Genomic DNA, 16516 nt, shown 5'->3' on the forward strand with positions numbered 1-16516 from the left:
TAGCTGCTGACTCCAACATCTAATTATAGCTTCGCCCTCTGAGATGTAGAATCATGCTTTTTAAATATGTTTTTATTATATTGTTCGCCCACATCCAGTCTTAGTCATTAAATGTAACCTGGAATTTATCTTTTGACATGTGGCAATTTAAGATATATATATTTCTTCTACTAAAACTCTTTAAAGTTCCTTTAGAGCAGTTCATTAGAACAGTTTTTCTTTCAGTAATCTCTATGGATTCTGGGTCATGTTCAATAGAATAACTTGCATGAAAGGAGGTGTCAGACCCCACGGCTTGAGTTACCCAGGGTGCAGCGGAACTGCCCACAGTAAAGCTCACGTCCCTGCAGTGCTTTCATATTTACACGCCGTCCTCTTGTGCATGACTCATAATCATAAGCGACAAAAAAGCTCTCTGCTCTCACTATTGGGAAGAGTCTGCCTCAGCAAAAAAAAGCTGCCAAAGTTGGTGAGACATGACAATAAAATTCTACTTGAATGCTAACATTCAGCATGCAATGAATAAGCTCTTCTTTGAAGTCTTAAAACGTCCAAAACCTGTCCAATCACAATGGGCTTGTCATGGAGTCACTTTTCCATGCTGATGGGATCCTGAGTTTGCCCTGCGCAGGCCCTCTGATTTGAGAATCTCATGTCTGCCGCGTCTCTGAGGAGCTCAATCACTCCAGCGCCGCCGCCGTCCCTCGCTCCAATCTGAGTGTTACGACTGCGCTCCTGCGCCTCGGGTTAATCAAACATGTTCCCCGGCACTCGGGCCCAGGGGCTAATCTGCTGTGCAGCGCACATATTATACAGCTATGGTGCGGCAACTGCTTCAATCTCTGCTCATCATTTCTAAGCTATTTTCCTGCAAACTTATGTCATTTGGTGCTTTCTTCTGGCTAAATTTAAATGTGATTTCAGACAAAAAAATGTTTAATCAAATCAAACAAATGAAATCTGGTGTTGAATATCCAGGTTTGAACTTGAACTAAATTTACACGTTTTGCCAGCATGCTGCCTATTGTATTAGGTTTGCATATTGTATTATAGGTTTAACTGTTACTGTAATTTTATAGATTTTGTTTTAGCCTTGGGTTGTTTTGTTTTAGCCTTGGACGTAGAACTGAATGACAAGACCTTGGTAAGTTCTAGAACATAAATGCACAAATTTTAAGAAATGCCACTGGTAAAAACAGTAATATTATCCCATACTTTTATCCAGAGGAAACCAAACGTTCACAATCAGATTGTGACTCTAGGGAAGTTGCGTTTAGCACCAATAAGAGAACTGTGCTGACCATTTATATATAGTTTTGTCTCAGTTGCTGCTGAGAAGGGCACGTGATGGGTTGTGATGAGCTCAGCCGCCATACTCCGAACTGGTGCGACACCTCTGCAGATATGTTCTCCACCCTCTTATCTCAGCAACGGTGAACAAAGTGCCCACGAGCCCTGCTTTTGAATGGTGGCCTCTGGTATTTATAGAAGCTGTCAATGCAGGAATGATGTCAGCGGAAGTCGGGGTGGGGGGTGGGGTGGGGGGGGTCCTGTGGGCAACATAGGCATTTCTACAGATGGGAGTGGCCTTAACCCAACTTGGCACTGAACTGGTCAAAACGAACCCCCAATTAGAGGCCATCCTTGAAATGTCAAAGCCCTGATTTGATGGTGTTGGGGCCTGAGGCGGCGACCCGATGTTGGTTGACTGCCTGTCACTGCCAGAGGCTCAGCCAACGTTCCTCTGCAAACACCTAATACTAGAACGTTCCCTCCCCACCCCCTTTTCTGCCCTTTGCCATTGAGACTTCTCAATTCATGCCATTCTGAAAAGGCCGATCGTTTGGGTTTTACTTTTTTGTTACATTGTATTGCATCTTATTATCCTCTATTTTAAAAGTAATACTGTTCTCTTATTACACGGACAAATTAAATTCACATCTAAAAAGAGAAAATGCATAAAGACTGAATTAACATTGACCCGATAAGCAGCCTTTTTATGGTACAACAACAGATGAATCACAGAAGCAGAATTACAAAAGCCCATAGCAACTCAGTTACCCTCACAGCGCCAGGCAAAGAAAAGGATATGAATGTACCAAAATCTTTATTGATGCTCTTCTAACCGGATGAAATGGGCTAAAAAAATAGAGTGCGGATGTGGCACTAAATCGGAAGATGGCCTTCCCTTTGTTCAGTACTATAAAAGTCTGTGGGACAGAGAAGAACACAGAAAACAGACATTTCTTAGTAAAACATCAGGCAATTTAAGTGCATAAATCATACAAATTTTTTTTATACATTTGTTGTTTGTACATTTGCTCTTATTATTATTTGTAGTAAAGTCATTCAGACACACACACACACACACACACACACACAATAGAATAAAATAAGGGGGGCATGCAACCTAGTGCATTTCCTGTTAGGACATGCCTTGTTACATAAACCAAAGTAGGTCTGTTCCAGAGCAGCCCTTTCGGAGCCTCAGAAAACTGTTAACATACCGCTCTCCTCAGCCAGGTGATATAAAACCAGACGTCGCCACCCTGGCGGGAGGGAAAAAAGGTGCCTTCCCGATGCAGCCAAGATGTAATTTACAAGACGAATGATTTATTTTTACGTTATTAATCTTACGTCCCATCCTGCTGATGCGAAATGAATTCTGCAACCTCCCGCAGCCAAACATCTGTTCAGCGATCAGACGGGGAAAAGGGGGAAAAAACAACGGGCCTGTCCGATGGGTTTAACCAGACCTGCTCCTGGCGCTGAAGCTGGCGCCCCTGTTTTCGTGTCTGCTGCCGTACCAGGCTGCGCCGCGGCTTAAAAGGGCGATAAAGAGTTGTTGATTGCACCGGGGCCGAAGGAGCGCAGAAATAAATTACTGCCGAGAAATGATTGGGCAATATGTGTCGTCAGGGAACACCCGCTGTCGCTATGGGTGACAGTGGCAAGGGGGACGAGTCCATCCCCCGGGCAGCCCGGCCGGTCTGTTCACGCACAGGCAATTCTCTGTGCATCTCTCGGCGACGAGGGATTTATGCCACGATGCAGGGACATAAATATCATGAGGAATCGTCGCCCACCGACAACATCAAGTCAGCAGAAAACTATTGGTGGCAAGCTGCGGCACCCTCGCATCTTATGAGTTACGACACAACATCGACGCCTGGCATCAAAATAAAAGATAGCGTCCACTTTGGGTTCACTTAACATGAGGAAGATTCTGGGGGTTTTTTTGGTTGCTGTTGTTTTTGCCAATTAACATGAAGCGGAGAAAGAGCCAAAAAAAAAAAGAAAGGATGATTTAATCAAACTGAGACGACCACCCTGTCTCGGGACACTTTATCCTTGCGTGTTGACGATCTCATCCCTCTCATCCGAGCTGCTGTGTAAAAGTGTCGGGAAGGACGCGAAATAAAGTGACAAACTCCAGCCTTGGAGGCTACGTGAAAATGGAGGTGCGCTGTCCTGATACTTTCCATCAAATCCCCCGAAGCTGACAGGGAATGGGAAAACAAAAAAAAACAATACATTTAAATCTCCCTGCTATGTGTTGCAATTATTATTTATTTAAAAAGGCTGCAAGTGGCTAATTTTCATGAAACTTGGCTTTCACAAAGCTTAAATGACGACCATTTGGCACTGGATGAGCACCGAGAAGGCTGCATTAGAGCTTCTCTGGAGCTCCGTGACTCACCCCTTTTATCCGTGATCATTTCCTACCCCCTTCCATGTCTGAATCAGCGCAAAATAAATCAACATTCCACTGTCCTGGCACCGGGTCCCTTTCTTTAGCAGAAAGTCGTTTCATTTTTCTGATTTTACTATCACCAGATATACTGTTCAAACAGCATTTTATACACGCCGTCCTGTCCTGTGGAGCTGCATAGCGACATATGACAACATGCGCATATGTGCCATACTGATGCCTTCACGCCGCACGTCCATGCAGCTGACACGCGCGGAGAAGGAAAGCAGACACTTTCACACTTACTCTCTGGTTGTTGAAGTAGAAAGGGTCAATGTCCTCCAGAGGCTCCCCCACCAGTTCGGGCGGAATGTCTCCAGCAGCGAAGATTCGCGGCAGCTGCTTGCCAGCCTCCAGGTCGGCCCGGGGCTTGGGCTGTTCCACGTCTCCCAGGTCCTCCTGATATTCCTTGGCATTCTTGGCCTCCTCCTCTGCAATCCGCTGCTCGATACCAGCCAGGGATTCACAAGTGAACCGGTGCAATTTCTTAGGACCCGGTGGTACCAGCGTGGCTGCCATCTTTTCATCCTGAGTCTTCTGTCCTCAGGTTTACTTCACAGCTGAGGGAGACAGAAGAATTTGGTTTAATGGAATTGTTCTTCGTAGGAAACCCTTTATTATGTCATCGCTAAACATTAGAAGGCTGGATTGTTGTTCATTACTGCCATCTGCCAAAAATAAAACATCCACATCAACTACACAAGTACAGTTCATAGGCCAAATCTATCAATATTATTTTGTTTGCACTCCATTGCAATTGCATGGACATCAAAGTATGAAGCTATGGCATAAAAGAAGAAATGCACACTTGCTAGTTTCACAAAAGGTCATGTGGTGCGCATGTAATTCAACATTTTTAATAGTTACAAAGACTAACTGGAAGAAAAAAAATGAACCCAACACCGGTGGCTGACTCCATTTAATTCAATATCTAACCACTGTCTAAATCGAACCTATATCAGCAAATTGTCCAAGAAATTCGTTTTTACATTATAGTTATCATAAAGAAATATTTATACTTGGGAATAATTCCATTGTAGGCTGCAATTATTTGACAGCATGGTGCATGTAGTTGGGTAAGAATCAAGTGTGTTTTTTTTAGAGCCAGTGGCTATGAGCATCTATTGTTCTGTAATAAATTACTTTTGCAATAAAATAAAGTGTTTTCTCCAGGTTCTTGCCACATTTGTTAAGGGTGAAAGGCTTAGCACGGAGCATCTCTGTCGCGGTAACTTTCCCCAACCCACGCCTGGCAGCGACGCACCAAGAGTGAGCATCTATTAACAGCCTGGCCCATCTGTTTGCTCAGCTAATTGAATGAATGGACAGTTTTCATTTATCATCCGATCACACTGGGGTGCCCATGACAGAGCCAAATCTCATTTGAAACTTGCGAGAGGGACCATCCAAGGAGCACCTGATGAGCTGGTTTTCCAGCGGGGGTTAACCTCATGGAGACTGCCGACTCTAATAGGCTTTTTGCCAGCCTCAGCAGATCGAGAAGCACTTCTGTTTGTCAGCAGAGTTCAGGATGTTCAATATTTACTACTCCAGCCATCAAAACCAGTGTTATTTGACTGGTCTGCAGTTGGTCCTGGCCAGGACTAGTATCGTGCAAGCATACTTTCTTTCGCCCAGCGGTGATGAATGCAGGAAAATGGGTTAAATGAGTCTATGCGAGACCTGATGTCTTCCTTTGGTGCACACGCTGCTCATATTATAATCTGCCCTTTTTTCCTCTGTACTGTTACAGCTATTCAGAAAGCAGGACTCGGCACAGCAGACAATGTGTGAGGCTGAGCTGAAAAAAAGAGGGAAGCAAATGTCAAGCATGCTTGAGTTGTTTTCCTCTCCTTGTAGCAACATTTCGGTCATTGGACCTCCTTTGAGAAAGTCCCTTTGCTTTCATGTTCGGAATATTTTAACATCTGCACGGTTCGCATAGCCAGAAAGTCCTTCGTTCTGCTGCCAAATATAATGTTTGTCACCATGTGGGCCAGTGTGAATATTCATTGGCGCAGTGAGATGAGCACAGCCAGACGAAGAACTGTGATAAACATGAAATTTAATCAATGCTGGCAGGGAAGGATTTTAGGTTTTTTGTACTGGCTTCAGAATTTGCTGACTAAATTTCTAAATGCTATGCTAGCTAGATATTAGCTAAATGAGTTACACCACTTGGCGGGAATTCTTTCTAACAAAGATGCATAGCCAATGTATATGCAAAGCTGATCAGCAAAGGAGTACATTTTAAAAGATTAATAAACTATAAATAAAAATGTGTTTAGTTAGTTTTCACATTAGTTTTAATTTGTTATAACTTGCTATCTAGCTAGCTGCCTGTCACTGGATGATCCCTAAACCAAACTAAAATCAAAATATTTGCTCACACTTTGTAAAAAAGTTAAATTGACCCCTGAGCACGTTTGAATCTGTAAGACTAGCATTTGGGTAGAAAAAAATAATTTTACAAAATATATGATGCTAATAACTGTGCAAAGAAATGATAAGTAAAGAATATGCACGACAAAAATATGTTGTATTTAAGGATTTTGTTACTACTTCTCTTTACTACATTTGTGTCACAAATGTCAAGCATGCTGTCCCTTTCAAAGGCCAGCTGAAGCGCAGTTTTCACCTCTGAAATAGTTTAATATGGTAACTGAAGCCCCCGTGCTTTACAGGAGTCTGGGGGTGTTCAGCATTTTATAATGGGTCTGGTATTCATGTCAAAAGGTGCACCCTTCGGGCTCCGCGGACCCTTTTTCTTTAATCCGGCGGCCTCAGGGGGCTGAGAGAAAGGCGGCCACGGCTAAAGATGGCTCAGTGTTTGGGTGGTGGGAGGGTTACCTCGGGACTCTTTGTTTGGTTCGGGGTGGGGGGCGCGGCAGGCCCCATGTCAGGCCGAGTCAGAGCAAACATCAGACAAAACGGTGGCCTTTAGCCTTCCTTACGCTCCACATGAGTACAGAACACAGGCAGGCGGCTGATGGTACATACAAAAACATAATGCCAGCGGCAGCACACACTGTGAAATGCATTAAATGTCTTAAATGGTGCTGTGCTGGTATTTACTGCTAGAAAAAAAAATCCTGAACCCCTGTGGCTGATACAGTATATAAAATGTACAGAATTGAAGACTCGCAACCTCAGCGTCAAGGAAACGACTGAAAATTAATCTTAACAATTTGCCCCCCGTCTGATGATGGATGACACTCAGGTCAGGACTGTGAAACCCTTGGCCAGCATGCTTTCTCAGTGGGTTGCCGGCTGGCAGTGGGCATCTACACCGCGAGTGAACGGGGGAGGCGAGCATCCTGCATACACTTGACACTGAGGGGTTGCAGGGCCAGTCAGATGCAGCAATGGACACATGCATTGGACCAGACTTGTAAAAGACATGACCTGTGGCCCTTCATGAGTGCTTACTGTGTCACACATAATATGCCTATAAATACAATTACAAAAATACCCATCAGAGTGTTTGAAGAGTATCTTTCTCTGGACAGCGGACATAATTATGCATTCTGATATAATGAATCTAAATGAATAGTTGAATTCTGAATGATAACTAGAGTTTCTTGCCACCTTAGTTCTACCAGATTCGGCAGTAAAATGAAAGGGCAAGGTTTCAGAAATATACCCACTGCTATTTTAAGGTATTTCAAAAAAAGCACAAGGCTTTCTGTCACAGTTAAAATCTAATTTTTTTTAAGTGCTGAATTTTTTACCATCCCGTTGGCCATAATTGCTCAATATTAGCATAGATACATGAATCAGTCACGTATGGCTTCCAGCCCTGCATTCATTTGCACTAATCTTCAGTGCAGCTGCTTTGCTGTTAAGGCAATCTTGCACAAGGTTACAGCCGGAGCAGTGGGAGCAAAAGGGCAGCCATGTTAACCCTGAGGATCTCCATTAAATCAGGCATCTACAACATGGTGCCGTGCAGGTTGAACCTCATCTCCCCGTGGCTTCCATGCAATGCCATTGGGCCGGCTATCCCTGAAGAAAATCAGCAATAAAGTCTCCTTACGTGGTATAAGAGCTGAGCCATTCAGCCTAATAACCTGCCAGCTTCATTCAACCAACACAGCATTTCCCCCTTTATAGTTATTACCAGTATTATATATGAAAATGACACCGCTGCCTGCTATAGGTGATAACATGAAATAGTCATATTAAAAAAGAAGGTTCAGCACATGACCTACTTGAATGTCCAAATGATACCGCAGCATGAGAAGGTAAAAGGACCCCACCAAACAATGTAATTAAGGGATGAAAGAAAGGTGTAGTACTCCTTCTCATTGTGATTGGTCTTGATTGTGATTCCTGCCTTTTACTTTGTGAACTTCAATAAAATTTTGCATCAGTAGAGCAATTTAATTTTGTTCTGTTCTATTCTATAATGGAGTCAGTTTCGGTTCAGTAATATGAGTGGCTGACAGTTACTGATACAGTCCCTGAACAGATTTTGACATCTCACCAAGTGATTTAAAATTAAAATGTATTGATGATAATTAATATTATTTTCTGGCAAAAAAAAAAGTAAGGAACTTTCCTCACTTAAAAAATATGAATGTATATTATTCACTATATTATAAGAATGCAAAAAACTAACCAGTGTACTGGTTCAGAAGAGTACTTCTGATTTACAATTTTCTAAAATTTTTGTTCTGTTGTGGCTCTGACCCCCTGGAACCTTCAGTGAAATGGAAGATTCTAAAATCCACCACACATTAAGTCCTTCACCATTATTTGTTGTTGATGTGAGTGATTCTTCTTTTGCTTTAAAGGTTCAGCAGAGTTTAGTTCCTTCAGTCCCCCCCATCTTAATTAAAAAGTGACCGCCATGAATAATGCCACGCGCGACTGCTCAGCCTCCTTGTTCGCCCATGATGGATTATGCATGGCGGCAACAGTACTCCAGCTGAACCTTCAGCCCTCTTGGTGTCTTTCAGTATGGACATTGAGAGGAGGCACCAGTTTCAACCAAGTGCTTATGAATTACTGACATGAGAATGAGAATGTAGTAACAGAATTAAGACATAATTCCATCTACCAGAAGCGTCCGAATCTTCCCAATCAACATTAAATGCTCCAAATTCATTCATGACAATTGCCAAAGATATATTTGTCTGGTTTGTTGACCCCACGGGGCTTGGAGTAGTGTTATTTTCCACTTCCTTGCCTTCATTTCCCGATTTTTTTGTTCGTTCTGTAACAGCAGCATCCATATTGTGCAACAGGTAAAGAGTCCAGACATGAGACTGAAAATAACGATGCATTCCCCAGCACAGGTGCACTTAATATGGACTCAGCACAAACCACAAAAAGAATATGCTGGTCTACAGAAAGCGCACCGTAAGCACGGTCCAGCTGTAATGCTACTTACTCACTCCCGCAAAGACGGATTCAGGGCAGTTCCCTAATCAGGGTTCCAACTGAACCTCGACAAGGAGAAATATTCCAGTAACCCAAAAAGCAACATACACACACATTCTGACAGGACAGACGTGGCTCATTTGTAATCCAAGAAAGAACACCATTATACTCCCATTTATTTTTTAGGTCTCATACAAATCTTTTTTTATTTCACCACAGTTGTGTCAACGCTATATTTTATTAACATTTATTTATATTTATGTTAAAGAAACATTTTGCTACTTGACCCATATCTATGTTTTTTATGCCATTTAGCCACTCCGAATTTTCTACAAGATGTTTCAATGTTTAAATGTAACTGTAATTATATAGTCAATATAATTAGGGTTATTATATTACATTATCAAACGCCTAATCAAACCACGGACGGCCCATAGAGATGCTGGGAAGAAGAAAGAAAGGAATCCAATTTTATATGAAAGTCTTGCAGTCATCAGTGGGTGTGAATGAACTGAGACGGTGACTCATCAGTCCTGAGTGCAAAAACCGCATCATTTCCACCCCAGAGGAAGAGTTCGAAAGTTCATCCCGAAAGCTGACCTTTAGCGTCTGAACAAACCCAGGGCCGAGGTTCTCGGCGCCGCGTGCTCCTGCGTGGCTCGCCGCCTCGTGCCTGGACGCCAGTGAGAGAAATCTCTCCCAGGCCGCGAAAGCACTTCTTTTGAGTCACGGTATCAAAAGAAATTAGAGTGTTCCCGTACGCCTACCCCACCGCTAACCAGCTAACCGAGAGGAACATTGAGAGTGCTTCCCCGCTCGCTCGGTGTGGTGATTACACCAGCCCCGCTGAACCCGTGTCAATCATCCGCTCGCGGCGCCTCCACCTTCTCGGGGTAAAGAGTTCTCTGCGTGCGCGGGGAAGCAATTAGCGATTAATATGCTGATTAGCATTGCGATGCAGGCGGCTGCTGGGAGGCTGAGTGATCACCATGGAGCCGGATGTGGTTCGAACATTGCCATTAACCCGCTGCTAGCGTGCCTGTGACATCTATGTGAAGCCGCCGTCTCAGATGACAGCGTCCTATCATCACACGCTCAGCGTTTTAATGCCTGGCTAATGGCCACTCTCCCGACCTGGGCGGGCAGTTACTGCGCGGGGATACTCGGTAGCCCGCCTCGGTAATGGCTACTGGCTAATATGGGGAACCGTATAGCACGTGGCTGGTGCATATAGCCGTATTGATTCGTGCATGTTTCCCAAACTATGTTAGTGACTGGCTGCTAATGCTAGCTTCGGGAAGAGTTCGCCCTGCCCCCGTTATTGGAAGAGGATTCCTGACGCTCCAAAATCTGGACTCTGGCTGTGCTGAGGGCCGTCTGTCAGCTGTCACTATTAAAGAAGGCCAGTGGCGGGGGGGAAGGCCCGCCTCCCTGAGCGAAGCCGCCGCTCGGAGAGTGTTGTTTCAGCTACCCATCCAAGCCGCCTGACCTAAGCCAGGCACGGTGCCACCCGCACGGCATCCCAAGAACCCCTACAGTGCACAACGCAAACCCATGATATTATTAGAAGCCTCCATCATGGGGCTTTGGGCTGAAGACAAACACAAACAGGGGACGCTGCGAATGCTTCACAAACACCCGGCTGCAGTTGCCACCCGTCTTTACCCCGTCACCTGTCATTTACTTGGCCTGGGCCTGATGTCCTCTTTGGTGCACTTTGCTTGTCCCTCAAAGGCCTCGGCACCTAACACTACCCATACAGTACATTGAAAGGCCATGAGATCACTTGAAAAGCACGTTTTGAAAGTCTGTAGACTCACATGCTCTCGTGTCTAAAGACAAGTTCATAGTCAGATGTTGATGGTTAACAACTCCAGCAAAGACTAAGATTGGAGGAACTTAATGTGCACCAACCAGGTTTGAATATCTGATGTGTTCCCCAGTGAAGCGAGGTCCAGCCACCCAGGCAAAATACTCGCCAAAATTGTTTCAGTGGAATTATCATTTAGATGAACGCTCACATGCACATTTCCCTCATTTCTATAACTTATGCGGTCCATACATTTTGAATGATCTTGTCCAAACAGCCATACATTTCTAATGAGCACCACAGAGGCGGGGTACATCTTATCAAGAGGTCCATTATGAAATGCTGATGGTATTTCTGCGTGTCTACAGTGAGGAAATTTCTATTTCTATTCTAATTATAAATTCATAACTCTACATGCCGAGACCGGGTCACATAATCGGTGATGAGCGAGAAGCAGGAGATATATATATATATATATATATATATATATATATATATACACACACACACACACACACACACACACACACACAAAAAGCACAAAGGGATGAGTCAGGCACATTTTCATGCTACTTACTCCTCCTCACAAGACCCTGGGGTTTGGTCATTTTCGAGAGTGCTCTGTCTTTAAGCTCCAATCATGCACCCTACCCTGCCCTCTCTTTATTATACCTTGGGTGTCACCCCATTCATTCTAATTTAGCTTGGTTTTTGTGTGTGGAACTGTGATTCATGTTATGTGACCCCAGTCTAGCTTGTGGTCCCCCCTACCTGTTTCTGAATGACTACGAGGTGACTGAGGATGAAGTGTTGTCTTTGATGCCCAGCATGCTCTTTACTTGAGCGGAAAAAAGTGACTTTATAATGATGGCAGGTACAGTAAGGCGGTGACAAGGTTTCCCGCCATCTGCTGTCGCGTCACTGAAATTAAAGAAAATATTCTCTCTAAGTATCATTATCTTATCTGCTCCAATTATACCTGACTGAAGCAAGCAGCCAAACTAAAAGAAAAAAAACGCCCGCTCACAGGAAACTCTTGTACATGTTTCAGGAACAAGAGCAAGAGAGAAAAGCTAGAAGGTCATTTTGACGATCATATTAACCCTAACCACAAAAAAGAAACACTCTCTTAAAGGGACACTGTCTTTTTTTTTCAAATTGTACCAAACAAGGTTGATTGTGTCTTGAGTTATGCTTAATGTGTGTCTGTGACACAGTCCATAGAATAACGTGTGAACCTTGATGGCTTCAAAGGGCAAGTCACATGAGAGAATATTCCCAAAACCGCACATAGAGATCACAGATTACGTATTTATAGACCTTTTGCTCAGAGCATGGAACACTTTATCAACCCTTATCGGCCAGAAACACGGCGAGAAGGCGAACACAGTGGTCTCGTTAGAAGCTGGCATGGAAACAATATAAATATAGCTGGATGTGAGCTTACTTAAAAGCATACCTGTCAATGACACCTTGCTCTACACACTACAGACCAGTGGACACTTTGTGGGACGACTTTCCCCCCTGGCCTCAGATATCCTGGAGACACTATCTTGGTTTCATATGATAATGTGTGCAACGTTCTGGGGAGGCTATTCATTGTGCATAAAGCGCCTCAAAACAAGCGCCCGGCTCAAGCGGGTCTGCTTTCTCTCACCCATGCTGTGAAACATGCATCCTCAAGCCCACAACAGAAGCAACAGATGAAAGCACCAAGTCACAGGAGTGCAAGCACGGCAGCGCCGGCCATCAATCCCGCTTTTTTTTTTCTTGTTCTTCTCCATTTTAGCCCACAATGACACTATCTTGATCATTTTAATAGTTTTTACATTGATTTGCACCATTTCCAGCCCTTTTATGGCTGGGGGAACGGTCCATGCTCTTGCGACCCACTTAGATTAATCTTGTTTGAGCTTTCTCCTCAACACGGTGTCACTTTTGTTTCCCTTGAAAAAGGACAGCACGCCTCTTTGCTAAAAGTCATAGGCCCTGCGAACCAAGGAGAGAGGGCGGAGAGTCTAATTTGGTTTCTGCTCCTGCTTTTTGCTTTTTTTGGATGTCTGCGCTTGTCCAGGTCCGCTACATGTCCTTAACATGCAGCATTCACTTTATGATCTTTAGTGTGAAGTTCCATCTTTGTATGTAATGCTCTTTTCAATAGAACCTTTCATTCGTGACTTTTGGGGACTTTTACGTTGAAATACGTGGACCAGTATATCTTAGCCCCATAATATATAATGTATGAGAACTTCCTCATTGTTACCACAGCAGCAGGACACTGTTGCATTGCATCACAGCTCTGTTGCGTCTCTACGTTAACCATAATTTCTCAGAAAATAATTTCTAATTGCTCTGTACGGCCTTTAAATCGGAGCAGATTAGCAGAGATTCAGCCTTTCTGTCTCACAGATTAAAGTTTCTGTCTCACAGATTAAAGCAAGAACTCAAAATACCATGGGTTCATCACTCTGTTCATCATAATGGGAATTCCAACACACCATCTGAAACCATTTCCTTTTCATCTAGGCCACCACTGTCCCTGTCTACCACTTCAAGTTGGACAACAGGGACGGTTTCCAACAGTCCTGAAGGTTTATACTGAACACTTTCATGCCATTCACTCATGTTAATGAGCATCTCATGAAAGAAAAGGTCAAAAGAGGCGACTCTGAAAAAAAGATTAATAAAACATGCTTCACTTTCTCCTCATCCAACAAATTCTAAATATGTTTCTTGCATTGGATACTTCAAAATGGCTCCATCATCTCCATAACTGCAAAAGAGTAGATTTTTGACAGTTAGTGTGTATGTGTGTGTGTGTTTGTGTGTGTGTATAAACATTGAATTAACTTGTTCTATACAAATTCTGTTTTATTTCATTAAATGTGTGTACCTTGTGTGTATTTCTATTTTTGTGATGTATAAATAAATCATGTTGATATGACGTCATGAACTGCGCATAAACATGCACCGGGCTTTACAGGAATATTGACATATTGACCGTTGAGATTTTGTTGACCTCGTTGTGTATTTCCTGTCTACCCTCCCTCAACCCATACATTCATCTATAAATAGATTCATCTTCATTTCATGAACTGTGGTCGTTGAGAGCCTGTTTGTCTTTTCAATTAAGACTTGGTCTCAGGGCTAGGTCAAACATGCAGAGTGCGCAACTGCCGGTCACGAGGCTAGGTCAAGCGTACACAGTGCACGACATGTGTCTGGACACGTGCACAAATTCACTGGAAATGGGGAAAAAAAGCACAAATTTAGAGCTGAATCCGTGCAAAGTCTCCCAAAGCCCTCGCACTCAAATCAAGCACAAAAAGGCCGGGCCGCCACGAGCAGTCAGTCGTGAGTCACTTAGCAACACCCCCATCTCAGTTCCTTCATATAACGATCGCATAAATGTGCTACCGTGCCATGAGAGTGAACGATGCCTTCGACTCTTGTATTCTTATAAATACGTAGTTTATATAATGCAACACACATTACAAGTCAAGCATAATGCAATTTCCTCATAAGCTGACAAAAGCACAGAGAGCTCTGAGAACAGAATCAACCAAAAAAAAAAGTGTGTGTAGAGAAAGAGTCTCTGTTATCTTAATGTTCTCAAAGCAGCAATACAATATTGTTCTCCATCAGTTTACAGAGTTGGGAGAGACCGACGGCCAGTTCTTCTAGCATCGTCTCTACATATCAACATGGGCATTATTCACAACTTTCACTTTTTTAAATTTATTTTTTATGTGTTTTAAACTTTTAGATAGTCCCTTCCTAAACGATTTCACAGTTACTTTTGGGAAGATGAAAAACATTTTATTTGTTTTATTACTGACTAAAACTTTTCCACAGTGCTTTGCCTCAAAAAAAAAAAGAAAAAACACGTTGCCAGATTAAGAAAGTCCTGATTTGTCCTTAATCAGGGTGACGAGGTTAACCTGCGAGAGCCCATTTGGTGGCTCATATGACACCACAGTCCAATAAACACGACGTTCATTTATTCTTCTCATGGTACAAAGCATCATTCAAGCCCTTTTATCAGCCACTAACACTAGCTTCTCCCTGGAAGCACTAGAAAGGCCTGAGGTAATCAATAAGCCCTGATACGGAGGTCTTTGCCCTTGTGTCCCCGTTTCCCATGGGAACCATTCAAACTGGAGATTAGCGCGCAGCCGCCCCGCTAACGTCTGCGCTGAGCTTGTGAGCGCTCGGATCAAACAACGAGCCACGGCTAAACCGGATATAGCCCGGCGTCCTTTGACACGAGAGGTTATTTAGGAACAAGGAGTGTGAAGGTCACCTCCACGTATCCCTCTTGGATTGAGACGACGCATCAGCCACCGCAAAGGAAGCTCCGCCTCCCTACGAGATCATTTGTCCCCATGTGGGCCAGAGGTCTGGAGGTCAGTGCCTTACACCGGTAACCCTGTCCATTTCGGGCAGGACTGTTTACAATTACAAATATGGATAAATATTAGGCCCTGGACAGCAAAACCCTCAACTGAACACACAATTAAAGTTAGTAAAAAAATATACATTTCAAAAATAGAAATTGAATTCAATTCAATTTAAAAATAAGAAAATGGTAATTGCATTAATAGAAAAATGTAAGCGTCTATCGGAATCTAAACGTCCATTTATTAAGCAACTATTAAGACAGCCTCAAAAGTTCGGAATGAGGAAAGGCCTGCTGACAGCTTGTATAACCTTCTTGACCCTGAGCAGCTGATAACAGTTCATCACAGCTGAGCAGGACATGTCGTGGTGGAGGTCGGACACACACACACACACACACACACACACACACACACACAAATACACACAAGGTGCTCGCATCTAACCTTTTACTCAGCAAAAAAGAAAAAGTAACGCCCTTTTTGACATTGGCGGATTGCTGTTCTGCAGAGAAGTTGGCCGAAAGGCGGCGGAGGCAGACAATACGTTGACATGAGCAACACCTTCTTCAGTGGCTTTTGGAGAGCAGGGCACTTGTCACAAATAAATTATGAGCTCCCCCCCTCCCCAGAAACTATTATTTCAAGGTCACCTACAGCGGTCACCACATGACTTGAGCGAGACGCCCAGCGAGTTCCCTGAAGCCTTTTCCAAATGTGATAACAGCCCGGGCATATTGCAAGATGTTGGAAAAAACTCCATTTATCTTGTCAATCCAACTGGTAATGAACAACAACCGTGCGAAAACTCGAAAATGTTCCATATCAGAAAAGCGAAAATTCAAGAGTGGAGCCAAAGTGAGGCGGCATGACATTTGACCCTCGCAGGATGACGGTATCGGCAGATATGATGGATGGTTCATGCTGGAGATCATTAAGCGGCGCCTTATTTTATCCTCCTCTAGTCTTGATAATGCGCTTTAAATGAATCTTCCATTGTGACAATCCAACAAAGGCGACAAGGGGACGTCAAACGTGACATTTGACAGCGTTACGTCACACATTTCAACGGTGACATCACGTTAAAACCCTGCCAAAACCACACACGTTATACCACCGCCGATGTCCACCACCTTGAATGCATAGTATAGTATTTGCATAGAAATACGAATT

At 43.6% G+C, this 16516-nt stretch overlaps 1 protein-coding gene across 3 annotated transcripts in view; it reads right to left on the reverse strand.

The window, feature by feature from the left end:
- Nucleotides 1-16516, reverse strand: part of scn5lab (sodium channel, voltage gated, type V-like, alpha b) — an 80193-nt gene that overhangs the window by 62641 nt on the left and 1036 nt on the right. For 2 of the 3 annotated variants that reach the window (XM_028969543.1, XM_028969545.1), the window contains exons 2-3: nucleotides 3998-4311; nucleotides 2092-2210 (exon numbers count right to left, since the gene is read on the reverse strand). In XM_028969543.1, coding sequence (XP_028825376.1) covers nucleotides 2092-2210; nucleotides 3998-4270 — 392 coding nt within the window. In that variant the 5' untranslated portion in view covers nucleotides 4271-4311. Of the gene's footprint in view, nucleotides 1-2091; nucleotides 2211-3997; nucleotides 4312-16000; nucleotides 16062-16516 lie in introns of those variants that run through there. The other variant, XM_028969544.1, reaches the window with a different exon arrangement.

Source organism: Denticeps clupeoides, chromosome 2 (assembly GCF_900700375.1).
Source record: "Denticeps clupeoides chromosome 2, fDenClu1.1, whole genome shotgun sequence".
Lineage (NCBI taxonomy): Eukaryota > Metazoa > Chordata > Actinopteri > Clupeiformes > Denticipitidae > Denticeps > Denticeps clupeoides.